A 26,344-nucleotide genomic window follows, 5' to 3' on the forward strand; every position below is an offset into this window, starting at 1 on the left:
GGCTCGGGAGCACCAGTGCTGTTGATCCGCTGTCAGACACAGAGATGGCATTTTCCATGATTCAGGAGGATGCCAACATTTCAGGTGGGTAACAGAGTCCTTATAATAATGTACTGTGTATTGCATGTTCGCAAAATTTGCTGCCAACGTTCGTCAATAATAAGTTTGTGGATAGCAGATGAATAAAACATTGACTTTGGCTGTGATGCCCCCTTTTCACCCCAAAGTTGCATATCTTGCCAACACTCACTAACTAGACTCACTAACGTGGAGGTTCCTGTGGAACCTCAACCAACCTCAGGAAAGGGGAAGAGAAAAAATTGTGGGGGAGTGGGAGCGGGATACAAATAATTGTGTTTGTAACCTGGTCCGTGTTATCTCATCCCCGCAGCATATGAAGAAATTAAGGACAGCTTCTCAAGTTCCAATGGAGACCAAAGCAACACAATGTCCAGTCCTACACGAGGTGACGGGAGAAGCCAAGAGGACGTGCACTCGGTTGAACAAGATGGTGAGACCAGGAAGCAGTACGAATGGAGAGTGCAACAACTACTGGGGCCAGAGCAGATGGAGCTCCAGGGCTACCAGAGTGACAACAACACAGCGGACAGTGTTTGTACAGAAGATTACGCCTCACGCTTTAAAGAGGGGATGGTCGACCCTCTCCTGAAATTTGACCCAGATCCAGACAGCGATGAGTCTTCCATCACCATCTCGTCATTTGGAGAAGAATGTGTAGAACCCACAAGCTTCTTAAAGAAACCTAAGTGTGAATTAGGATGTCTTCATGGCTTTCCACGGGAAGAGAGACTGTTGCAGTGGTCAGACTCAATCGGAGAGCTCGTTCAACTGGGTCAATATTTGTCCGGGGATGACAGCTGTTGTAGGATCCATCCCAAAGCATCTGCAAGAATTCCACCGAGTCATAGCCTGAATAGCGAGGCAAAGGGTCGATTTATACCAGGTGATTCTCTTTGTAGTGTTGGAGACTGCGCTGTGGGAGACGGGTGCCCTCATTCGACTATGAAAAGGTTAGACTTTGATCAGCAGTTTGGAGAGGGGTTAGAAAACACCCAGCCAAGAAGCAGAGGGAAGTCAGCTTCTGTAGCCTTGAGCACACGGGCTGAGAGTGTAGAGTCGTTGGGTGGTAGGATATCAAGGTTTAGCCAGAACAATATGTCAGGTTCACAAAGCTCCATGGGGCAAGAAAAGAGCCTTCTGTCCGGTAGGTGGATACACTCTGCAAACCCACTAGGGAAACAGAGCGCAAACTCTAATGGACTGTCGTTGAGGGGCGAGGATAGGCCGGGCAGTGGTTCACCAGCCTGTAATCCAGGTCTGAGTTATAAAAGCACTGAGATCAAATTGATGGAGTCACTGAAGAGATTGTCCCAGAAGCGAGAGAGGCTGAGCAGAGAGCTCAATCAGGGCCTACAGTCCTCAGCAACTGTTCCTCCGGTCACAAGTCAGGACCTGTCCATCCCCAGCGACCAGCTGTTGTCCTCCAAACAAGCGGAGAGGCCTGATGATGACACGACGGTGAATAGAAACCGTTCGCCCTGCCCGGTGGCGTGGCCTTTAAGCCCTCGTCACATCGAATCGCTGCTGTTATCTGCTGGAGGCCTGCCAAACCCTGGCACTGCCCCACAATCACTCAGTGGAGATACTGGCAGCAATTCCTGCACTTCATATCAGTGGAAGGGTCACCATGATTCTCTGAGTGTCTCCGAGTCCCAGGCAGCAGCCACCGGGAAGCCTGTCAACAGCCCAGGTTCTCTGACCAGACTCGAGCCCCTCTCGGTTCTATCTTCCTGTAAAGGCAACAACATTCAGCCAGGGGAAGACCCCCGCTGCTCAGAGACCACCATCTCCAAACTCGGGCCGAGAGAGAAAAGGTCGCTGGTTTTACCGCATCGACACCTGACCGACTCAGTCCATCCATCCAAACCTCATCAGACGATCATGAGATGCAGCGCAGATGGGAGTCACAGGGCGCAATCAGATAGCTCACAGCCCGGCCTGAATGGAGACAGCACGCACACCAACCACACCTTGGTTATCAAACATGTCGCAGGTAAGAGAAAGCCTTTGTCACTTTGATTCCTCTCCCAGTCTTTAATTGCTCCAGTGTCTATGTATAAATGAGCCCAGGACCCCTTCCCCAACCTTTGCCCAAACTAATCAAGCCTTCACAGGGGTATGGGGGAAAAGGAGGTAAGTGGGACTGAAAGCGTTGAGGGAGCCAGCACAGAAACGAGGGGCTGAATGGTTTTCTTTCGTGCAGTAAATTCCTATCGTTCCTCGCCTCTACTCTGCTCATGATAGATTTCCCTTTCCTTCCCTCTTTCCTTAATAATTGTAAATAATAATTCTTGCATTTGGCATTACATCAAAAGGAGATCTGAAAGCGCTTCGCAGAAATTACTGTGAAATGGAGTGACTCTTGTGTTTGGAGGCAAATGCGGCGGCACAGTTGTTGCACACAGCAATGTCCCACAAATAACCGTGAAGTCAATGACCAATTTTATTTGGGGGATTGTTGGCCAGGTCACCGGGAGAGAGAAACTCCCTTCTCTTTTGGAATAGTATCATGACCTCTGTCTGTACCGGGCCTTGGCTTAACGTCTCATCCGAAGGACGTCATCTCCAACAATGCAGCACACCCCCAGCACTGCACTGGAGTTTCAGCTTAGACTTACATGAGTTCAAGTCTGGACTGCGGCTTGAACCTACTACCTTCTGACTCCCAAGGTGAGAGCGCTACCAACTGAGCCAGACTCACACATATTTCTTTGTATTGGTTCCTTTAAGGAGTTCCTGTGACCAGCTTTAAAGAAGTTAGCGTAGACAGCGACCTGGACTCTGTCAAAACAGAAAAGGTTCAAACCTACATTCAGAAAGCACTGAGGAGCAGGAAAGGTAAGGTTCTCAGACAATAACTGCTAAGCCCATGACAGGTGAGCTTCAGGGCTGCCGAACAATTGAGCTCTGTTTCTATTCATTAACACTTTTCCCGGGAATCTGCGCAGAAAATAAAATAGCCTCACACGAGCATTGATGACCTGCCATTGATCAAGCATTCCCACCGTCTGACAGTTCTTGAAGTTAATACAATAGAATACAAAATTACATTTGTATAGCGCCTTTCATGTCGGGAGGACATCCCGAGTAAGGCACATTGATGGGGGCAAAGTGGAGGGAGCTTTACTCTAACCGAGCATGGATTGGAAACAGAGTAAAGCTCCCTCCAGAGTTAGAGTCGAACTGATGTGGGAATGATACTGACACTGAGCGACACATGTCCTGCTGAATTATGTTCTGCTTATCGGTTCTGGCAAACTGGGTTCCATAAATAACCTTTTGACCACTTCACAGATCTCGGTTGTCAGAAGAACATGGCTGCCGATAACCTGCACACAGACCAGAGTGATCTGGACTCCGCCAAACAAGAACACGTTAAAAGGAAATTCCATGAAATTATAAGGAAAAGGAGGACCGCAGTGCAGGGTAGGCAACTTTCCTTCCTTACACTCGGTCCGTCACCTTTCACGTCAGGAGGACGACCCTAAGTGCTTCACCGGATTGCTGTAAAGTGTAATGACTGTATGTTTTTTGGGTGAATGTGGGTGGCAGCCAAGTTGCACACGGCAATGTCCCACAAACACCCATGAAGTCAATGACCAATTTTATTGGGGGGATTGTTATCCAGGACACCGGGGGGAAACTCCTTCCCAGGCACCTCTGACAACGCAGCAAATCCCCAGCACTGCTTCCGAACGTCAGCCTTGACTGTATGAGTTCAAAGTCCTAACGGGAGACTTGAACCCACATCCTTCTGACTCAGAAGCGAGAGTGCTACTGACTGAATCAGGCTGACAAACGCTAGGTGTTTGAGGGACATTACTGAGTGCAAATTGGCTGCCTCATTTGCTTCCAACACTACACAGTCACTCTATTTTCCACTGAATCCTGTAAAGCGCTTTGAGATGTTGTTGTGAAGTGAAAGGCGTTGTATCAAAAGTAATTTACTTTTAATCGTCTCATCTACAGAGAGAGAAACCTTTCTGGGTAGCTGTATCCGCTCGTATCATCCTAGTAAATCTCCAAAGCTATAACGTCTTTCCTACAGTGTGGTGACCAAAAGTACACCAAGGTTTCACTCAAATTTAATATAATTTTCTTATTTTTGTCCTCTGCCACTCCGCGAGAGGAGTTCAGTTTGTGAATTTCCAGTCCTGCTGAGACAGTAACTGCGTGTGTCTGAGTGTGTGGTTGGAACACAAGAAGACCCTTGTGCAGTCGGTCTCGAAAAAGGCTTTGTTTCTTTTCTTTTTTTTCTTTGTCTTTCCGCTTCGCCCCCCCTCCCTTGCCTCCTTCAAGACCCGCCTCAAGACCATCCTCTTTTGACCGTGTCTTCGGTCACCCTCCCACCCCCCCCTACCCTCCCCACCCTCCACTCCTTCTGATCCCAACTACCAGCTCGGGTGCAGATCCCTGACTGTCCAGCACCTTGGGACGTCCTCCTGATGTGAAAGGCGCTCTACAAATGTAGTTTGTTGTTGGTTGTTTTTTCCTGCAGTCCTGTAGTGTATTGGTTAGAGCACTAGCCTCGCAAGCGAGAGAATGGTGGTTCAATTCCCAGGCAGGGCAAAACCTTAGGTAAGTTTCCTTATTCCGCATGCCACTGTTTACCTAACATTAACTGGGAACCCAGTTGTTAGTTGATTGGCGGATGGCTTTCCTGGGGTAATAATCAGTTCAGAAAATAAATAAATAACTTAGTCATTTAATTCACGACTGTTTGTGGGACGCTGCTGTGCGCAATTGGCTGCCACGTTTTGCCCACAAATATACGGTCAATTTACGGTATATTATGTGAAGTGCTTTGAGACTCCTCAATGATCTGATAAGGCGCTATATCAAAGGATTATTATTATTATTTTCAGGTGGGAGAAGCCAGATTCTATCTGGTCCGAGTGGGAGCCACACCGGGAAGAGAAGTCACAGCTCCAGGAAGGACAGGAGCAGGTCAGAGTCAACCATAAAGAATAAACCCTCAACAACATAGCTTACTCTCTCTACCCTCACTCCCCAGTACCCTCCAATCTCTCCGACCTCGTCCGATTCCACTCCTCTGCTCCCCGGCCCCCTTCGCACAGCTAACTCTGAATATCTGTTTATATTCAGCAAGTTGCATTTAAGAGGAAGCCAGACATACATGGAGGAGAAGGGAATAGAAGGGTATGGGAGGGAGTAAGCAGTAGGTGGAGACTGGCATTGATTAGTTGGCCCAAATGGCCTGTTTCTACGCTGCACATTCTATGTAAATCTATGAAATACTCAGGCTTGCTGTGTGCGCCCGCTCTACCCATGCCACCATCAGTGGTCAAGCTTTCCCATTCTATGCTCACTAACCTCTGGAACTCCCTCCCTCATCCCCTCCATCTTACCCCTTCTCTACCTGTCTTTAATTCCAGCGTTAAAACCACCCTCAGCGAGCGATCATCATGTCCGCGCCACCATAAAGCACTTTGAGACGTTATTCTACATGTAGGGTGCTGTACCCACGACAGTTGTTGTTGTTGTTTGTGTTCCTCAAGGTGGGGCATGTCGGTTTGAAATCAAATGCTTTCCGCCTTTGATCGCGGTGTCAGGATCGAACACCGCACTGACACAGCACGGGTTAGACACAGAGCGAGGCCTGTGACACAGAGCTGGGAATAACCGTGGTGTGTTTAATACCCAAATCCTATTTCATTGACTAACAGTACCCTTCCTCCTTTTGGGGAGCTGCGTGGCTTGAGGTGGCTCCATAGGGATGTAGTTGAGCAAAAATTTGCAAAAAAAAAATTGGTCGCTCAATCCACGACACTGGGGACCATTGTGTGCGCAATTGGCTGCCGCGTTTCGCCCACGAATATGCAGTCAATTTACTTTACGGTGTGTTCTGTGAAGCGTTTTGAGAGGTCTCGAAGACGCGATAAGGCGCGATATCAGATGCGAGGATTATTATTATTATTATTTATTATTATTATCCTCTGTGGTAGTCTGGTTCTTGAATCCAGGCGGGCAGGCAGTACCGCAGGGCACTGCTGATGACATTGTCATGTGTAGGTGGTGATGGGTGTCTGTAATGTGTCGGTGAGCACAAGAGCAGCCTTTCCCACGAGGGGACCTGCCGTTCACTGTCGATGTGTTGCGGTGGCCGTTAGAAAACGATCGTTGCTGTTGTTGTTTGTCGGAGAGACTGAGACCGAACAGAATGTTCCGGTTGTTTCAGGTACCCGAGGGACGAGATGATGATGATGATCACCGACGAGGAAGATTTTGAGGAGCTTTTCTGCCGACAGGAGAGCGAGCGAAGAACGAGGAGTGCAGGCGGGAGGTGTCAGGCCGGGCCGAGGGCAAGGTCCGATCAGGCCGGTGGGCAGCACAGCACCTCCCACGTCTCCAGTTCTCATAAGGTGCTATAACCCTCATCCCCCACCACGGCCTGTCCTCCAAACCCCTCCCCCACCACCCCCTGCCCAAAACCTTGCCCAGTGTCTCCCCATACCCTGCCCCCCAAAACCCCTTAGCCCACCCCACCAAACCCTGCCCTCGAAAAAAAAACCACCCACCCACACCTTTACTCCACCACCGTACCCTGCCCACACCCCCCACACACCCTGTCCCCACCACAACCTGCCCCTGCTCCTCACACAGTATCCCCATCTCCACATGCGCGGCCCCTGAAGACCCCCATCCCCACAAGCGCTCACACATGATGCTCTCGTCGGTTTCAATGCAGTGCCCCTCGCCCGGGAGGAGACTGAGAGATCGGCCTTCGCTGGACAGTGTAAGCGCTGAAGAGGGTCAGTTGGAGCAAACCATTGGCAGCCTGCAGCACGTGAGTCACTTCTCTCCAGCTGGCAATCAGCGGGGCAGGAGCCTGGCAGTGATGCCAGGGCCTGGCAGTGAGTCTCAAATCCAACAACACACAGCGCTGTATCTGCTCGGTCCACGCACCCGACACCCAGACATCTCCCACATTCAGTTTCGGTCCTTTACACAGAAGTTAGATAACAGGTTAGCGGGGGGTGGGTGGGGGGATTGAAGCCGCACTCATTTAAGGAGTTAGAAGCTGAAACAGGAACCACAAGTTGTTGTGGTTTATACACGTGCATATAACCAATTGCGCGCACACACTATCATCGTGTTGTGTGTGTGTGTGTGTATAATGTTCAACCAGAGCATTCCGCACAAGTATGTACACAAGTACAGTGTGAGAGTGCATTCCCCGCTCCCTCTATTAATCCACACTACCTCCCCACCCCAGCCCACACCCCCCAGCTACTGTGATAACCCCCCACATCGCACCACCCAATCCCCTTCAGTTCCATGAGGTGAAAGAGGCCGGAGCGGGCTGGGTGTCTGGGTGTCTGTGCAGCTGCCGATCGATGCCTGTGTTCTAACCTCAGGATATGTGTGTGGAGGAGAAGAAATTCACCTTCAGGAAAGCTCAGCTCCGAGACGCTGACCGCACGCTGGCTGAGATTCTGCAGCAGAAAAGGGTGAGACGAGACTTTCCTCCTTGTCATTGCTGAATCCTCGCAGACCTGACAGCGCAGAGTTTGTGTGTGTGTGTGTTATACGTCTGTGCGTGGGCGTGTGTGCATAGGTGTATATATGCACATGTGTAAAAACCGTAACAAGTTGCATTTATTTAGTGTTTAAAAGCGCTTAATAGTGGCTGAGCTATACACATGTGTGGTTGACGTACATGCGCGTGTACACAAATATACATGGGTTCACATGTGCCTGAGTGAGTACATAAGCACCGTGTAAAAGTGCGTTCCCCCCCTTCCTCCCTCCTCTTCCGCTCCCCCCACCCCGCGCAGGCCACAATCCCCCTTCAGTTCCGTCCAGCTAATGACCGTTCCCTCCGCAGCACGCAGCGCAGGAGGTGCAGGCTCTGAGGGAGAGCCTGGAGAGAGGGCAGCAGGACACGAGGGCGCTGGAGTCACGTCTACGGGAGACACAGAACAAGACGGATGAGGCCAGGTAGCGCAACCCGGCGAGAATTCTGTGCCCAAAGCTTAGTTTGAGAACAAATCGCAATACAAATATACGTGTGTGTCAGCCTGGCCCAGTGGTGTTAGCACTCTGGCTCAGAAAGCTGTGGGTTCAAGCACCCCCCACGTTGGGGCTTGGAATCACATCATCTGAGATGATGCTCCAATGCAGTGCTGGGGGTGGGGGGGGGGGGTGGGTGGATGTTGCATTGTCAGAGGTGCCGTCCTTCGGATGAGATGTTAAGCCGAGGTTCCGTCTGCCTGTTCAGGTGGATGTCAAAGATCTCGCGGTGCTGTTCGAAGAGAGAAGGGTGTTTGGGCCAACAATTTCCCCCAAAATAAAAGTAGTCACTCACTCCATGGCTGTTTGTGGTTACACAAAAAATACACAGTCTCTCCACTTTACACTATATCTTGTGAAGCACTTTGAGACGTCTCCATGACCTGATAAGGGGCTATATTGGACGCAAGTATTGTTATTATTTATGTAGCGCCTTTCACGTCAGGAGGACATCCCAAGGCTTTGACACGCTCAGACAGCAGTGAATACTGGGCAGCCCAGAAGGTTAGTGCTGAGTGAGCTGATGTAAGCGAGGGGTAGTAGTAAATCACTGACATCGCTGCTGTGGTTGCACTGATCGGAACAGTGTGAAGCTGTGCTGACTGACTGAGCCCATCTCCTCTCTCTCTGCCCCAGGACAGAACTGGTGGTGCTGGAGTTTAGACGTGACGGCTATCGGAGGGAGCTGCAGGATCTGGAAGATGAGCTGAGCCCAGTGAAACGTGGCGGTGTGAGGCTGAGCAGCGGGTCAGCGAGGACGCAGAGCGATGTGGGTTTGGCTACGTGCTTCATGGCTTCTCCATGGTGTTAGCCCATCTCTTTTCCCTCCGCTTTCTCCGGACCTCGCTGTGTGTCTCACTGTGCTGTCCCCATCACTCCTCCTTCTGTTCTTTCCCACCAGTTCTCACCAGCGCACGCACAGAGTGCATTGGTGCATAGATAATCAGACTGCCTGAGGCCTGTATGTCTCACATAAGTAAGGAGTTAATTGTGGCGTCCTGCAGATTAAGGGTTAGAGCATTCGCCTCGCAAGCAAGAGGACCTGGGTTCGATTCCCGGGCAGGGCGAAACCTTGGGTAAGTTTCCTTCCTCCTCCCGCCCCTGTTTACCCAGCAGTAAGTAGGAACCCAGTTCTTCGTCAATTGGAGGATCGCTTTTCCGGGGGTAATAATCCCTTCACAAAAACAAAAATAAATTAAAAAAATAATAATAATTTGATCACTCAATGCACAACTGACTGTTTGTGGGACGCTGCTGTGCGCAATGGGCTGCCGCGTTTCGCCCATAAACTATGCAGTCAATTCACCATTGCCCCTCGGCCCCCCCACTCCATAGAACTCCATCCCGGATTCCCTCCAAGTTGCTCCCCCCTTTCTCCCCACTTTCAAAGCGCACCTCGAGATTTAGCTCTTTGACCGTGCTTTTGGTCATCTTAATACTAATAGAAATAATAATCCTTGCATTGAACACTGATCTCTTTGCTCACCTCTCCTGTGCAGGTCACGGCCCTCAGCCTGGAGCGCGATGACTTGAGAGTGCGTCTGGGGCAGCTGGAGGAGAGTCTGTCCTTCCCGGAGCGCCGGGAGCAGGGAAGGCAGCTGGACAACACACAGGAGGGATTATACACGAAGCGGGGAAGTGCCGGACGCAGGATCGAGGAACTGCAGGAGGTACAAAGATTATCCTGTGTCAGGAGACTGGAAACAGATGCTGCCAGAATGGGGAGGGTGGAATAACTCCAGCCAACCATGTGTGTGTGTGTGTGTGTGGGGGGTGGGGGAGAGGGGGGGGGCGAGTGCGACAAAGCATTGGCGATGGAAGCTTTCTACGATGGGGGGAAGGGGGAGAGCGAGGGAAGAAGGATCAATAGGGAAGCGCGTTGCTTCCCACGCTAGCCAACAGTAGGGCAGCCTGGCGTGATTGACAGCTTCGTGGGTGAGAAATGGGTTGATGAAATGTCCTCAGAGCCCAATCCCGGTCTTGCTCAATGCCAGGGTGGCTGGGTAACAAGCAGGTGTGTTGGTTTCCGAGTCGGTTTCCAATGAGGCCAATTGTCACCCCCTAAACCCTGACCCGGCAGATTTTAGCCAACTGTAGATCTGGGCTTTAACCAAGGACTCGATTGGTCTCTGTGACTCACCTTCTGACGAGAGAAAGTCACCGAGACACTTCCTGGAACCCCCACTGTCACTTCCTGGGAAGCCTCATCCTCACTTCCTGGGGACCCCCCCACGCACTTCCTGGGAACCCCTGTCTTCACTTCCTGTGGATTTTGCCCACTTTGCCTACAGCTCATAGTAACGACACTATTCCTTGCTGTGCCATTTGCCAGCGAGCAGATGCTAACGCCAGCCACTCCAGCCAGTCGCTGGCACAGCGCCCTCACACGCTCTCGGCGCGGCGGCTGGAGTGAGACCAGAAGGTGTCGGCCCTCAAGTGGATTCTGTCCGCGAACTCAGCTCAAACTGAGAGAGCCCCTGACAGCGCTCCGAGGGGAAAAGGACCCACAGCTCTCCGTCATGGAGACACTCAGATGGGAATCTCAACGACAGCTCACAGGAGAGAAACAAAGGGAGCAGGTACCGCTGGGCTGACGCTACAACAACAGCAACAACTTGCATTTATCTAGCGCCCTTCACTCGGGGTAGCATCTCTGAGTCAGGGGCTCCTGTCCATTTTTCTCCATATGACTCCGGCCAGCTCTGTATTATACATGTGACTGCCGCTCTCACACCACCTCAATCACTGTTATTTTCTATGAATTTCCCCCTCCCCACTCCAATATTCTCTATGTGATCCTTGCCCTCTCTGCACCAGTTCCCTCTGTGTGTGAGCTCCCCTCTGCTTTCACCCCTCCCATTATTTGAAGGCAAGTGGATTGCCAGAGATCGCAAAGGGTTTTGGATGTGGTCAGGAGGTGACAGAACTGAGGGCTCATTGCTGAGATGCTCCACAAGTCCACAAGCTGTATATAACGGTAGCCTGATGAGGAACTACAAAGCACAGGTTGAGCTGCGGCTGTTTTTAAGGTCGAAACTGGAGGTTAGCCACTGACAATCAGATGCTCTGGAGGGCACTGTATCTCAATGCAAGTAGCTGTTGTACAGGAGCCAGTGGGTCTTCCCTCTGCTGAGATAGATGGAGGTGGTCAACAATGGAAGTGTTGCTTGTAAAGGCTAGAGGTTTGCTTGGTTTATTATCAGATCAGTTGATTCGCTCGGGAAATGGATTGGGTTGGGTGGATGTCATGATGTAACAAATTGTACATCTGTCATCTAACAAGGGAAGCCCGCAGTCAGGAAAATGTCATATTCTGTGTATTCAGAGTGAACAGAGCACGCTAAGATTTCAACACTCCCATGTTTGGTCACACAGATGAAGTCAACGTTCTGTAACGGACTTGGAAATGCGGCTCCTGAGCCAGGCTCAGAACCACTCCACAGTGCTCCAGGGCACTGCTGACGACAAACCAGAGAAAGGCCCTTGAGGTGGTAGAACGGTGATGGTCAACCTTGCATTTGATATTGGGCTTTTCACAAGTACCAGACGTCTCAAAGCGCTTCACAGAATATACTGTAAAGTGAATCGGCAGCCAATTGCGCACAGCAGTGTCCCACAAGCAGTCGTGGATTGAGTGACCAAATTATTATTATTATTTTTTTGAGGGATTATTATCCACGGAAAAGCAATCCGCCAATCGACCAACAACCGGGTTCCTACTTACTGCTAGGTAAATAGAGGGGTGTGTGTGGAGTAAGGAAACTTGCCCAACATTTCGCTCTGCCAGGAATTAATCCCAGCTCTCTTGCTTGTGAGGCACGTGCTCTAACCACTGAGTTACAGGACTCCACGATACCCCACAACAATGGGACAGGCTGTGGACTACATGAAAAAACAGATCTGTTAGTCTGGAGTGAACGTGCCATCTGGGACTGGCTGAATTTTCCTGTCTCTCACTCAGGCCAAGGACGAAGAGATACTGAGGCTGAAGGAACAGATCCGGTCTCGGGAGGAGGCTACGACGGAACTGAGTGAGAAGCTGAAACAGGAGGCGAAAGAGATGGTAATGGGCAACTGTATCTTTATCAGGCAAATACTCCTGGGGGGAGGTGTGGGGTTAAGCAGGGTCTCCTTGGAACTGAACTGGCTTCAAGGTGTTTGGCAACAGAATGTCGGAATCAAACCCACCCTCTGTTGCGGTATTGGTAGTCGGGTTCCTGAGCCAGCTGGGTCTGGAGTATTCCAAGGCACTGCTGATGACAGCGCAGCCATCCTGGTTCATTGGCAGGACTTTGAGGGCAGACCAGTCCTCCCACCCAGCTCCTGCTAACCGTGCAAGCCAAAGCCCTAACGGGTAGAGCGATCCCAGCTGAAGAAGTAGCGAGATACGTTTTTCACATCAGGAGGACTTCTCAAAGCAATTTGCAGCATTCACTGTAAAGTGTAGTGACTGTGCAATTTGCAGACTGGTGTATCTGATTCCCGCAGGTTCTGGACGCTGTCGGCAGGGAGCGGCGTAAGTGGGAAACCGCTCAGCGGGAGCAGCTCCGGAGCCAGCGCTTGTCTTTGGACGAGGAGAAGAGACAGGTCCTCGGCGAGATGAAGGAGGAGCTGGAGGGAGAGCGGAGTCGCTCGCTGGGGTTACAGAATACGATTGGCGACTTGCAGAAGGTCAGCGTAGAAAACAGTCCCTGAGCAAAACGGAAACGGTGTCCCTTTGTGCGCAGGTGTCTCAGATTATAATAATAATAATAATAATAATCCTTGCAGTTTTGACAGCGCCATTCAGGCTGAGAGGACGTCACAAAGCACTTCACCGGATTTACTATCAAGTGGAGAGACCGTGTATTTCCTAGGTGAATGCAGCAGCCCAGTTGCTCACAGCAGTTGCCTACGAACAGCCATAGAGCGAATGATTTTATCTGGGGGAGTGTTGGCCACGACAGCAGAAGAAACCCCCTTCTCTTTTCGAGCAGTGACATGGGATCTCTCAACGTTTGCCAGCCTGGAGGTGCCGTCCTTTGGATCAGTTAGTAATCCAAGGTTCCGTTAGCCAGTTCAGAAGGACGTTAAAGATCCTTTGGTACTACTACTATTTCCAAGCGGGGCAAAGAATTCTACTTAGGCCCTGATCGATACCCCTCCCTTGTTCCGACTCACAGAAACACATTGAACAACAACAGCAACAACTTGAATTTATATAGCGCTCCTCACGCAGTGCAGCGTCCCAGATCGCTTTAGACAGGGCGGGATATTGACTGGCTCAGTGTTGTTTGCGAGATGTTGCTTGGCACAGGTTAGATTTGGGGGGTTTGCTGGATAATGCCAGTCACCGCACTTCAAAGTCACTCATTGTGTGAACCACTTTCTGACACGACAAAGGAAAATATCGAAAGGAGGTGTTATTCTGCACAGTTCTCGCACTGAGACCTTTCGCTGTGTCTGTTGGCAGAGAATCCAGCAGCTGGAGGTGCAGAATTGCTCCCTCCACCGCGAGAGGCAACAGGCTGTCAGCGACCTGAGAGCCACGCTGGAAGAAGAGAAGCAGAAGGAGATCCGGCAGTTCAGAGAGGACATTGAACTGGTAGGACCAAGAGAGAGTCTAGGCAACAACAACTTGCGCCCCTCACCCAGGGTAGCGTCGCAGAGCATTCGAAAGTCACTCATTGTCACTCATTACAACTTTGCTCACACTCTCCAAACCAGCTGTTGATTCTTTTCAGGTACAACATCAATCATTTAATAATAATACCGAGCCTGCATTTGATCCAGCGCCTTATCACGTCATTGAAACGTTTCAAAGCGCTTCACAGAATATACTGTCCTGTGAATTGGCTGTATATTTTGGGGGCGAAGCGCGGCAAGCCAATTACGCACAACAGCGTCCCGCAAGCACTCGTGGATTGAAGTGACCAAAATTATTATTATTATTTATTATTTATTATTTTGGAAGGGATTATTACCCCCGGAAAAGACATTCGCCAATCAATTAATCAGGGTTCCTACTTACTGCTTGGTAAACAGATGTGTGGAGTAAGGAAGCTTGCCTAATGTTTCGCCCTACCCAGGAATCGACCCCGGGCCCTCTCGCTTGCGAGCGCTCTGACCAAAACAAGCGCTGACACATTGCACGATGTGAAGGGCACCATACAAATGCTTTACAACTTGCAACACACTATATCGTGCCCTTCGCATAGCGTAATATCTCTGAGCGCTGTACAGACTGTGCCAGACACTGAGTAGGGGAGGATGTGAGCTTTTGATACACCGTAGATGGGAAAGATTGAAGTGCAGTGAGGACATCAGAGCCCTAATAACCCAATGCTCCTGTACTGGCTTCAGTTTAAAAATAGAGATTCAGAACAAGCTGATCCAATTTGGAAGGTTTTGAATTCCTAGCTTAAGACTTTAATGTTGTGTATCATGGACTGGCTGGACGTGAAGTCATCTGGCATTTACATTATGAGTCCCTGATCTGTGTCTGGGCAAGGAACGATTGTATTGTTTCCAAGTTGCCATGTCTCGCAAGCGAGAGGACCTGGGTTCAACTCCAGACCAGGGAGAAACCTTAGAGAAGTTTTCTTTACTCGTCACGCCTCTGGTTACCTAGCAGTGAGTAGGAATACAGTTGTGAGTCAATTAGAGGATGCTTTCCAGGGGTAATAATCCCTCAAAAAAAAATGTGGGTCACTCAATCCATGACTGTTTGTTTGTGGGACACCGCTGTGCACTACTGTCTACCGCATTTCACCCTCAAAATATACAGTCAATTCACTTTACAATATATTCTGTAAAGCGCTTTGAGACGTCTCAGCGATTTGATAAGGTGCTAAAATCAAATGTAAGGATTATTATCACAAGGACTGGGAACGTGGAGCAGGAAAGGCAGGAATGTGTGGGAAAGGGCCTGGAAACGTGGGGCAGGATGTGTGGGATTATTATTATATCCACTTATCTTTCTCTTGATTATTTTCAGAAAAAGCCCGATATCTTCAGCTTCGTTGTGGGTCAGTTGTCAAAGCCGTAGCCTAGAGGTTTATTGGAGTTCTGTACCATAGAGATATGGGTTAGGGCCTCATGGTGAATAGGCTGAATTTTCACCGTCTTTCTGAGATCTACTCTCAACTCGCTTCTGAGTCGGAAGATTGCAGTGCATGCTCAGAGGTGCCATCCTTAAACCAAAGTCCTATCTGCTTGTTTACACAATATGAAACAAAATGACATTTATATAGAGCCTTTCACGTCAGGAGGCCACCCCAAGGCGCTGGGACATTAAATGTGGACATTAAAGATCCCATGAAGCTAGTTGAAATGAGAAGAGAGTTTCTCCCAGTGTCCCGGCCATTAATATCCCAGGTAAAATTGGTCATTCGCTCTGCAGCAATGTTTGTGGGACATTCCTAGGTGCAAATTGGTTGCCACTTTCCCCCACCAAATACAATCGCTCCACTTTACAGTAAACCCTGTGAAGCTCTTTGAGACGTCCTCCTGACGTGAGAGGCACTATTTCAGGGTTTGTTATTATCATTAACCCCTTCAAAACAATAAATACATTTTAAAAAATAATAATGTGGTCACGTCAATTGCGGGACGCTGCTGTGCGCAATTGGCTGCCGCGCTTCGCCCACAAAATACACAGTCCATTCACTTTGCAGCGTATCCTGTGAAGCGCTTTGAGACGTCTCGAAGATGTGATCAGGCGCTATATCAAATGCAAGGATTATTATTATTATTATTTGAAGCCTTTTATTCTCTTGGTGAGTGTAGGAAAAGAAGCAGGATGTTGAGAGACTGCAATCGCAGCTGAAGCAGGTGGAGGAGCAGCGTCAGGTGCTGCTGGGCGAGCGGAGCGAAGCATTGATGAAAGAGAGAGACGGCCGGACACAGGCGGAGCGGGCAGAGCGATCATTCGTGTCTGAGATCAGCGCGGAGTGTGAACGGATCAAAGGGCTGATCCACGATACCCAAGGGAGAGCCATGAGCCTCCCGCTAGGGAAACTGGGGTAAGTCATCATAACTCCACGAGGAAACCGAACCATTAATGTCCATCTGTCCTCATCTGCAAATACTCCAACAGTGTTTCACAGTGGTGTATGCAGTGTGTGAGTGTGTATGTGTGTGAGGGAAGTAGCTGTCAACCTGGGACTGGCTAATGATTTTCAGTTTTCAGCTCTTGTTACATAACGTTAAAACAAACACTTATTTACCTTCGATGAAGTGACAATACAATTTACATTTATAATGCGCCGTTCACATCGGGAGCATGTCTCAGAGTGCTTACTCGACTTATGAGGAGCGGTTTTGTTGATACAATCTTAATCCTGAGTTACGGGAGGTAGAGGAAGTTCATGCTTAAATTGTGGGGATGGTTGACTACTCTGCAGCAGTATCTTTAGGGCTCACAGAGTATCTATGCAGAAGGATATAGAGTGAGCGCTGGAGTTCCCAGTCGGACACATTTTTGTGAGTCCTTGGAAGGAGCAGATCCGATGGAATGAATGATTGCTTCTCATTCGAAGCTTTCGGGTGACAAATTATCAGCAGGCAACGCCGCTGATCGCTTTGTTAATGTGTCAAGTGAGACCATACAGCCTGTCTTTTTTTGGACAGTCTAACACAAGCGGAAACCCATCACCGTTGCTTAAGAGTCCTCAAACCAAACTGAGAACTCCGTGCATCCCACCTACATATGGCAGTTCCAGAGTTAGATTGTTGGAATGGAATGCGCACTCTCTCCCTGGAGGGACGGGTCCTGCTTACCTAATTCCGGAGAGTATTAGGTTTAGGAACCCCAGAGTGTGCGTTGGGGTGACTGCTGGAATCTAACCAGCTAACTCCGCACAGCGTGCCATTGAGAGAGAGCTGTCTGGCAAGCTTTCCCGCTGCTTGTCCAGCTAGGACCACCCTACCAGTCAAGGCTTTGGTTTGCAGGGTTGGCAGGAGCTAAGTGGGATGATTCCCTGCCCCAGTGACTTGTCTGCCGTTCCAGGTCTTGTCCTGTGCTGTCACCACCAGCCTGTCTAAAGACGCTGTCTGTGGAGAGTGTTAAATGCAGGTGTGTTTGTTGCTAATTTACAGGAGTCCGACAACGATGACGTTGGGACAAGCTGTTCGCACACTGCACGGGGTCACTGAGGAACTGCACCAGCATTCACTGGATGTCCACCAGGAGCTGGAGAGCCAGCGACGCATGGTGCATCACCTGATGAGGGAGAAGGTACAGTGCGGCCCCATTAACATCACATTGTGTCAGAGCGCACGGGAGGCTCATCGACAAGTGGTGGATTTTTAAGCAAAGATTTGCACACTCGAGTCTAACTCTTAAGCAGCCTTCAAACTGAGCTAGACTCAGTCGGCAAGAATTGTCGAGGGGTAATTCTTGAATGTGTTATATTCCTTGTAATGACACCAATGTATCGGAGTCAAGTTACTGAAACAGCAGGTGCAAGCAAGCAATAGCAAACAGTGGGAGAGTGAGTCAACTTTTATAAGCAAACTGCTCAAAATAGTACAATCAGGTCTGGTTGCATGACTGGTGAAGGAATATTTACTGACCTCCGTATCGTGCCACCAGTTTGTTTTATCCTCCAAGAATCTATCTTAGAGATTCCGTAAAGTGCATGTCTGGACCCCCATCCCACCTTCCCTTCGCCTCGCTCTCTCCCTCCCTCGCCTCCTTCAAGGCACACCTCAAGGCCCTCCTCTTCGACCGTGCCTTCGGCTACCCTCCCTGCCATCCACCCTCCCTGATCCCAATCCCACCACACCCCCACAGCTCGGGTCCTAATCCCTGACTGTTCAGCGCCTTGAGTCATCCTCCAAACGTGAAAGGCACTTTACAAATATATTTTTGTATTGTATGTCAGACACTGAAGATGGTCCTAGATGTCTCATTGAGTAAATGCACCCCATCATGTTGTAATGAGTGATATATACCAGAATGGTTGCAACTTTGATCCCCGTTCTGTACTACCAAGAAAATTGATTTTAAAGTCTATTTTTGAAGGCATAATAATAATCCTTGATTGAATATAATTTCTTGTGTGGAAAACATTTCGAAGAGCTTCAGAGTTTTCTCTAAAATGTATTTCAAGTGGAACGCTGCAGCCAATTTGCACACAGCAATGTCCCTCAAAGAGCCATGAAGTAAATCATCAGTATTATATTTGGGGGATTGTTGGCCAGGACATTGGAAGAAACTCCCTTCTCTCTTTCAATAGTGCAATGGGATCTTTAACGTCTACTTGAACAGGCCAATATGACCTTGGTTCAACGTCACATCCGAAGGATGTCACCTATGACAATGCAGCACTGCGTTAGAGCATCAGCTTAGACTGTGAGCTCAAAATCTCAATGAACGCTTGATCCCACAACTATCTGGAAGAGATGGTTAAGATAGTCAACTCTTCTCTTCATTGCTAGTCCCTCTGTGTTGTTTCTGATTCATTCAAATGCAAACTAAATAGATTTATTTTAGAAAATAATATTTGGGATACAGTATATGAGTAATTTGAGACATGACGTATAAGTAAGTGTAGTATGGCTTGGAAGAACTAGGAAGAATTTGGGTCTAAGGTTCCCAAAGTTGTTGTAGATTAATCCATACAGAATTAATTGCTATCAGCATTTCCATTATTGTAGCATGTAACTATCAGGATGGTAGAAGGCGAACTAAAAGGATCTGGATTTTTTTCCATCTAGCAATTCCTATGGCCCTATTTTCTTTTGATCCGTAGGAACGAGAGTTAAAACAACAGCAGGAGCAGCTGAGCCTGGCTAAAGAAGAGGCTGTGGCCTCCCTCAAGGACAGACTCATCCAGGTAATCGATCTCTTACTGTGCTCTTACTGGATTCTGAGACTCAAATAGAAATTTGCATTTATACAGTGCGATTTCACATAGGGAAGAAGTTCCAAGGCACTTGACTGTCTTGGCTTTGTACCTGAGCCGAGGGTGGAAGCCCAGGGCCTGGGGAGAGGAAAGGTGACCAAAAGTGTGGTCAAAGAGCAAGGTTTGTCCTTGAAAGAGGTTAGGGAGGGAGGGGTTTCAGGATATTGTGGGTGGATAGGCTGAAAGCCCGACTGCCGATGGTGGGTCAGGGGACATGAAGCAGGGTGGTGCCACCTAAGCAAAGCGACAGACTGGGTCAGTACGGTTTGAGGAGATCATAGAAGTAGGACGGGGCAAAACCGTGGAGATATCTGCAAGTGAGGATGAGGATCGTGAACTCGATCCGCTGGGAGATAGGGGGATAATGGTGCTGGGTAGGGATGGGGGGTGCTAGCCTGCGGAGCCTAGTGTGGGAAAGGACACGGGCTGCAGAGATCTGGATAATGTGCAGCTTGTGTAGGGAAGAGTCGGGTAGTTTGGTGAGCTGAGTGTTGGCGAAGTCAAGCCTGGACGTGATGAATTCATGGATTAGGCTTTCAGGATGGATTCTGGACATTAATTATAATGTAATAATAATAGTTGCATTTGAATTAGTGACTTATTGCATTTCAAGACACCTCAAAGCACTTCACAGGATTTTACTGTAACTTGCCGTTCTCTACTGCACAAGACCCCATGAGCTCATCATCCCTGTCCTCGCTCAGCTCCACCTTGGTGAAGGTTGCGATTCTCTCCATCTCTGACCAACCAGGGCTCTCTGTAACTCCTCGCTGTCCTTGAGCTTCCTGCCGCCTTCGACACAGTTGACCACTCCACCCTTCTCCAGCCTCTCTCCTCCCTGCTCCAGCTTCACGGTTCCTCGGCCAGTTGCGTAATGGTCCCTGCAATGATTGTCCGTTGCAGGAGCACATTAAGGAGATCAGCGATCTGCAGAGGTCACAGCACAAGGACTCGGGAGGCAGCCAGGAGCCCTTGCTTCGCCAGCAGCTTCGGGAGAAGGACAACGAGCTGCGAGCCATCCAGCGGAACATGACCAAGTGGAAGGACGAAACGGCCAGCAAGCTCGCCTGCAAGTTTGAGGAGGAACTGACCGCAGAGCTGGAGAAGTGAGTGACGCCCATTTCTCTACCTTTTTCTTTTATTTTCTCTCTCGTCTATTGCTTCCCCCTTCTCTCTCTCTCTCTCTCTCTCTCTCTCTTTCCCCCTTTTTTTTCTTCCCCATCTCTTCTGTATCTCTCTCGTTTCCACTTCCCGTTTCCTTTCACTTTATCCGGCTAAGGTTGACCCACTTGACCACAATGTCCCGTGAAGCACTTGGAAACGAGTCAGTGTGCTGAGGCCCCATTACACATGCAGCTTCTTTCATGTCATTTGGGGTCTGTGTTTTGGATCAAGTTCACTTGCAGTTCTGCTTGTTGAATGTTTTCCCCTGACTTTGTTTTTCGCAGATGGAAGTCCGAGTTATTGAAACAAAGGTAACTGGGTCTCTGAGGTGGGAAGCTGTGTAGTGTTAGTGCGGAATCCAGTCAAATTGGCTTTAGTCTCTTTGACCTTTTCTCATTCCCCCCAAAAAACCTGTAAAAATCAGACTCTTCGTTCACAGAGAGCTTTTGAAAAGCCACATTGCATAGTTTGCTTCACACATTTACCATTTACTCAGTCACGAGTTTTTGAAGTTAAAGACATCCCGACTCCTTTCGCTGTAGATTGATAATTTTTATCTTTTAAGGTTTCAAATTATTAGATTTAATATTTTAAATCATTAAATTGGTTTAATAATTTTAAAAAAATTTAAAATTAATTTATAGTTGCATTGTGTATATATAATATAAAATAATGTATAATGTATATATTATTTTTATATTTTGTATATACAAAATTATATTTTATTATATGTATAAATTATGTATATATAATTTATACATAATAAAATATAATAGATTTACATTTTTTAATATATGTTATGTATACATAAATATGTACATATATATAATTTTATATATGACCATTTGCGTGTAAAACATCACTCTGCCCTCCGCCCAAGCTGTTGTGTGGACAGCTGCTCAAAAGCTGCTCAGATCAATTTGAACCTCTTTGTCATCTCCCTCAGGACCTCCTATCAACATCTAACTCAAAAACCTTAGTCTTGATCAAGAATTCATCTTGTCAGTCACAAAGTAAAGCTACATCCGACTAAATTCCTTGTCTTGTGAGAACAAGCCAGACCTCAAAGTCTGCCTAAGCTTTGGGGAATCAATATAATGCCTCCCGACTCCGCTGACGTTTAGTAGATAAATCAGGTCCTAAAATCTGCCTTGTTTCCTTTGAACTAAACCTCAACTACTGGATGTTTCATGCTTTTCACCAGCACGGTTTCTGTGGTTGATCTGATTTTTACACTGTGAACCCCACTACTTTCCCTGCCTTCCTCTTTAACATCTCCAAGCTAACAGTGTAGGTATGTAGGAGGTGCTAAACGACTAGCTGCTTACTCGTTTCAACACACTAACATGGTCTGAGGATGGCACGTAATGCTGTACAGGTAATATAGAGGTTTGGAAGCATTGCATGTCGATGTTCTTGTGTTAGGAAGGTATTTCTCACTTGTAAAAGAACAGCTGGAATGTTGTGTGACCATGGATCACTCAGGGGCTAAATAGCTAACTGATGATGATAGTGTGACATGCCATGGAGATGGAAGGAGTGGGATTGCATCTCCAGGTCTCCACAGGAGCAAAGCAATGGCTAGATCCTAATTGCTCCTCCACAAGGAAGACGGGGCAATCAAAAGTCAAGTGACCCAAAGCTGCTGTTACACACTAGGCAGCCAGAGACTTGGGTGTTTTCCAGGCCGAGAGATTGGAGATTGACCAAAATCATTGCAGTTCCTACACACAGCAAATAGCTGGTCAAGCTGGAGAGAAAAGGGAAATTAAATATTTCAAGGGGAGTGAGAGAAATCTTCCAAAACAAGAGATAAGAGGCTGAACTGACTAAATGCGGCTTGGGCTGTTTCACTTCACAGGCGACTCTCGAAGCACAGAGCTGAGCATCAAAGGAAGATCGAAAAGCTGGAGAATGAAATACGACGACTGACCCTGGTAATTTACCCATTTTGCTCAAATGTGCTTTTTCATCCAATGCATCCACCTGGAGGGCAACTTGGTCTGGGTCAACGTAAATGAATGAACGAACAGGAGTCCTGTAGCTTAGTGGTTAGAGAAGTCCCCTCGCAAGCGAGCGGACCCGGGTTCGATTCCTGGGCAGGGCGAAACGTTGGGCAAGTTTCCTTACTCCACACGCCTGTGTTTACCCAGAAGTACGTAGGAACCCATTGTTAGTCGATTGGCAGATCCAATCTACTAACAACTGGGGGTAATAATAATAATTTGGTCACTTCAATCCACGACTGTTTGTGGGACGCTGCTGTGCGCAATTGGCTGTCGCGTTTTGCCTACAAAATATACAGTCAATTCACTTTACAGTGTATCCTATGAAGTGCTTTGAGACATCTCGAAGATGTGATCAAATTATTATTACCTATAGATCTATAGGTACGCGTGCACACTCCGATACCGTGACATTGATTGTCACTGTGCTGTCTTCTCCGTAGGAACATGGGGATGTGTCTCATTTGCGATCTGCCTCTACCCCATCGATGGGATTCCCAGCCGAGTCCTCATTCAGGCAGCAGGACTTCGGGTCACTGAAGTTGCTCCGCCATTTACAGAGCCGAGTGAAGCAGCTCCGAGCAGAGAACGCCATCTATCACAGCACAAGCCTGCAGGACGTGAGCACGTTGCGACCTGAGACAGGCAGTTCATACAGAAAAAGGGTGAGTGGAGCACTATCATCACCAGTGTAGTGGAGTCCTGTAACTCAGTGGTTAAGAGCACTCACCTCGCAAGTGAGAAACCTGGGTTCGATCCCGGGCAGGGCGAAATGTTGAGCAAGTTTCCTTATTCCACATGCCTGTTTACCGAGCAGTAAGTAGGAACCCGGTTGTTAGTTGATTGACGGATCGCTTTTCCGCTGGTAATAATTCCTTCAAAAATAATAATGATAAATTGGTCATTTAATCCATGACTGTTTGTGGGACGCTGCTGTCCGCAATTTGGCTGCCGCGTTTCGCCCACAAAATATACAGTCAATTCACTTTACAGTATATTCTGTGAAGGTTTGAGAAGTCTCGAAGACATGATAAGGCGCTATATCAAATGCAAGGATTGTTATTATTATCTGCGGACATTTTTAAATGGGTTTGACAAAGGAAACCCAGAACAATACTTTAGGATGCACCAAAATAGTAGGACAAGAAGATATAGGTTTAGAGTTTCAAAGAGCAATTTCAGGACAGGCACCAGGAAGTATTTCTTTACCCAGAAGGTAATTAAGGATTGTCATAGGTTGCCAGGAAGGGTGGTTGAGGCTTGATGCTGTGATGGAAAGACAGTAGGATGGCTATTGAAGGATGAGATCTGACGGGTCTTCATACAAATCAATCTTGTGAAATATGCAACTAGACACTTCACTGAGACAAGTGACACACACAAACATCCTGCAGGAGCAAAGCCCATCCTTCACCTGTCCAGACTATCAGTACATTGGCTAAAGTACAAATTTTCAAATGGTGTTTCAGCGAGAGTGGCTCAAACTCCCCAGAACACCATGGTATATATATTTTTCTTGCGGGGTGGGGGTATTACAATTGGTTTTAGTCAAAATCTTTTTGCTTGTTTCCCTCATTCTTCAGAATCAAATAACGCCAGAAAGATCGTTTTTGCGATTCCCGGAGAAATGGAGCACAAAGTGAACCTTTGTAAACCCATTTGAAGGAGAATGCAGAGAGAGGGAATTTCAACAACTCTGAGCAGGATGACAGTGATAATACTGTGAAGAGTTCAGACACGATCCATCCATTGCAAACCAGGACCAAACTTTCTCGAATCAAGCTAGATATGAGTCAGCAGCATTGTCACACACTGGACATCATACAGCTGGAGCTTGAATATCCCTGAGCATCAGAACGAACAGCAGCATCATCTCTATTGTGAAAAAGAGCAATGTAATGCTGTAGTTGAATGTTTGTATAAAAGGGAGGGGAAAAAAGAACAAATGTCCTTCAGTGTGTGTCTGCTTAATGGGTCAAATTTTGCATTAATTAATTACTAATGCAATGCATTTCGTGTCAATGCCGATATGGCCCTTTTAATAACCATTTTTCTTGTTCTTCCTTCAATATCTGCCCAGCCCCATGCACCCTCCAGCCAGGAGGAGACATCGAGACATTTTCAGCTTCAGGAAAGGGACGAGGCTGATCCAAGCCGTTTTTTCAGTTCCAAGCTTAGCTGAGGGCTGACCAAATATCACTGTAAGTCAGAGGACACAGCACTAATCTGACTTCATTTTTTAAAAAATAATTTGTGGTGCATCTTATTTCTGGGTTCCTGCACAGAACACATCATTCCCTAGTATTTGACCTGTGTGTCAGGGAACGTGTATTGATTCTCTTCAGGGAATAGAATTTAAACTTCAATTTTCAGCAGAGCAGAGAAGTGCACAGTACCTCACTTTACATTGGCTGCAGCAATGTTGCAGACCTCTCACGTTCCTCACTGACGAGCAATTTCGCCAAGACAATTGTGAGACCCACCATATCCAGCATCCCTTTCAGAGGAAATGCTGACTACAAAAGAAACATTTAAGCCAGAAAAGAATCCAAGGTTGCATGCAACAATAACAACAATATTACACATGCAACAATAACAACAATATTACACTTGTATAGCCTTTCACGTTGGGAGGACATCCCAAGGCGCTGGACAGACAGAGTTACAGACCCAAGCTGAGGGTCGGGGTGGGGGAAAGGGGAGGGCAGGGGGAGAATCAAATCACGGTCGAAAAGAAGGGTCTTGAGGCGGGTCTTGAAGGTGGCGAAGGAGGAGCGAGACAGAGGGACTGCAGGATGGAGTTCCAGAGGGTGGGTGCAAAGCTGCGGAAGGCCCGCCCACTGATAGTGGGGCGAGCAAGATGGGGATGTGAAGCAGGCCGGAGTCCGCTGAGCGGAGGGAGTGAACAGGATGGTAGGGGCTTAGGAGGTCGGAGAGATAGGGAGAGCAAGACCATGGAGGGCTTTGAAGGTGAGGACCAGGATCTTGAACTGTATCTTCTGTGTGATGGATGGGAAGCCAGTGGAGTTGGGCAAGGATCAGGGTGATAGGGTCGCGGATCCCAGTGTGGGAGAGGACACGGGTGCAGAGTTCTGGATGATCTGCAGCCTGTGGAGGGAGGAGTTGGGGAGGCCGACAAAGCAGTGAGTTTGCATGGTCGAGCCTCGATGTAATGAAGGCGTGGTATGAGGGATTCGCGGCCTGCAGTGTGAGGCAGCGTTGGAACACAGCAGTGAAGTTGTGCAGTGTACCCTAAAGATCAAGAGAGTTTAATTGCTCCTGACCCAGTTTGCAGAGCAAGGCTGCATTTAATCTGAAACCTTAATCACAAGTTACTGTGCCAACTGGGCCACTAACATTCCTTGGAATGAATTCTTCAGGTAATGCCCAACTGTGGGATACATCCAGCTAATACTGTGCAAGTAGTCAAAGCCATGTAATAGCTACGGCGTCTATATGTATACTTGAGGTAAGAATGCAGCCATTATTTTCTTAAAACATTACCTGTTTTGAATATACATTTATATAGATTGTGTTTTAATGTTTATTTAAAGTGTCAGTTATTCTCTCCCCTCTACACCCCTCTCCCATACATTAAATAATTTACCCCCCACCCCAACTCAACACCTTCATAGTATTGTCCAAAAAATACACTTTACAATATATTCAGTGAAGCGCTTTAAGACAGCTCAACAATATAAGGCGCTATATTAAATGCAAGTATTATTATACTGTAAAGTGAAATGACTATTTTGTGGGCAAAAGAACTTGCACACGTCAATGATTTATGCAAAATACAAATTGTACCGCTTTATTTGAAAACTCCAAGGGAGCAACTGCATTATCGCTAGCTTAATAAAAATTTCCCAGATCTGGATGATTCCCCGCCGCTTACCTTGATAATAGCAGTGACAATTTTAACGTGCAATTGCATTAACTGTCCATAAAAGACAGAAAATTGACTGCATCGATAAATTTCCCCCCCATTTGTACTTCACAAGTGTTGCATTCCCCCATTACATTCACTGTTATAACAGTAACATGTACTCTAGTACAGCACAACTAAGAAGTTAATGACACGACATTTCTGAAATCCATGCAGCACAGGAATCCTCAAGACTCAAGAACAGAGAAACAAAATTCCACCCGGACTTTAACCTGCAAGACCCT

General features: G+C 47.9%; 1 protein-coding gene across 1 annotated transcript; it reads left to right on the forward strand.

Moving 5' to 3' along the window:
• Positions 1 to 4,951: 4,951 nt before the first annotated feature.
• si:ch211-102c2.8 (trichohyalin) lies at positions 4,952 to 24,719 on the forward strand. The gene is made up of 18 exons (XM_007908483.2): positions 4,952 to 5,028; positions 6,281 to 6,464; positions 6,791 to 6,889; positions 7,461 to 7,553; positions 7,931 to 8,043; positions 8,752 to 8,884; positions 9,615 to 9,785; positions 12,077 to 12,178; positions 12,604 to 12,786; positions 13,568 to 13,699; positions 15,883 to 16,118; positions 17,194 to 17,332; positions 18,852 to 18,935; positions 19,908 to 20,110; positions 20,453 to 20,479; positions 22,030 to 22,105; positions 22,618 to 22,839; positions 23,758 to 24,719. Exons 2-18 carry the CDS (start codon positions 6,297 to 6,299, stop codon positions 23,815 to 23,817), a joined length of 2,241 nt encoding a protein of 746 aa, XP_007906674.2. The 5' UTR covers positions 4,952 to 5,028; positions 6,281 to 6,296; the 3' UTR covers positions 23,818 to 24,719.
• The last annotated feature ends 1,625 nt before the right edge of the window (positions 24,720 to 26,344 follow it).

Source organism: Callorhinchus milii, unplaced genomic scaffold, assembly GCF_018977255.1.
Source record: "Callorhinchus milii isolate IMCB2004 unplaced genomic scaffold, IMCB_Cmil_1.0 Scaffold8, whole genome shotgun sequence".
In the NCBI taxonomy this organism is placed as follows: Eukaryota; Metazoa; Chordata; class Chondrichthyes; order Chimaeriformes; family Callorhinchidae; genus Callorhinchus; species Callorhinchus milii.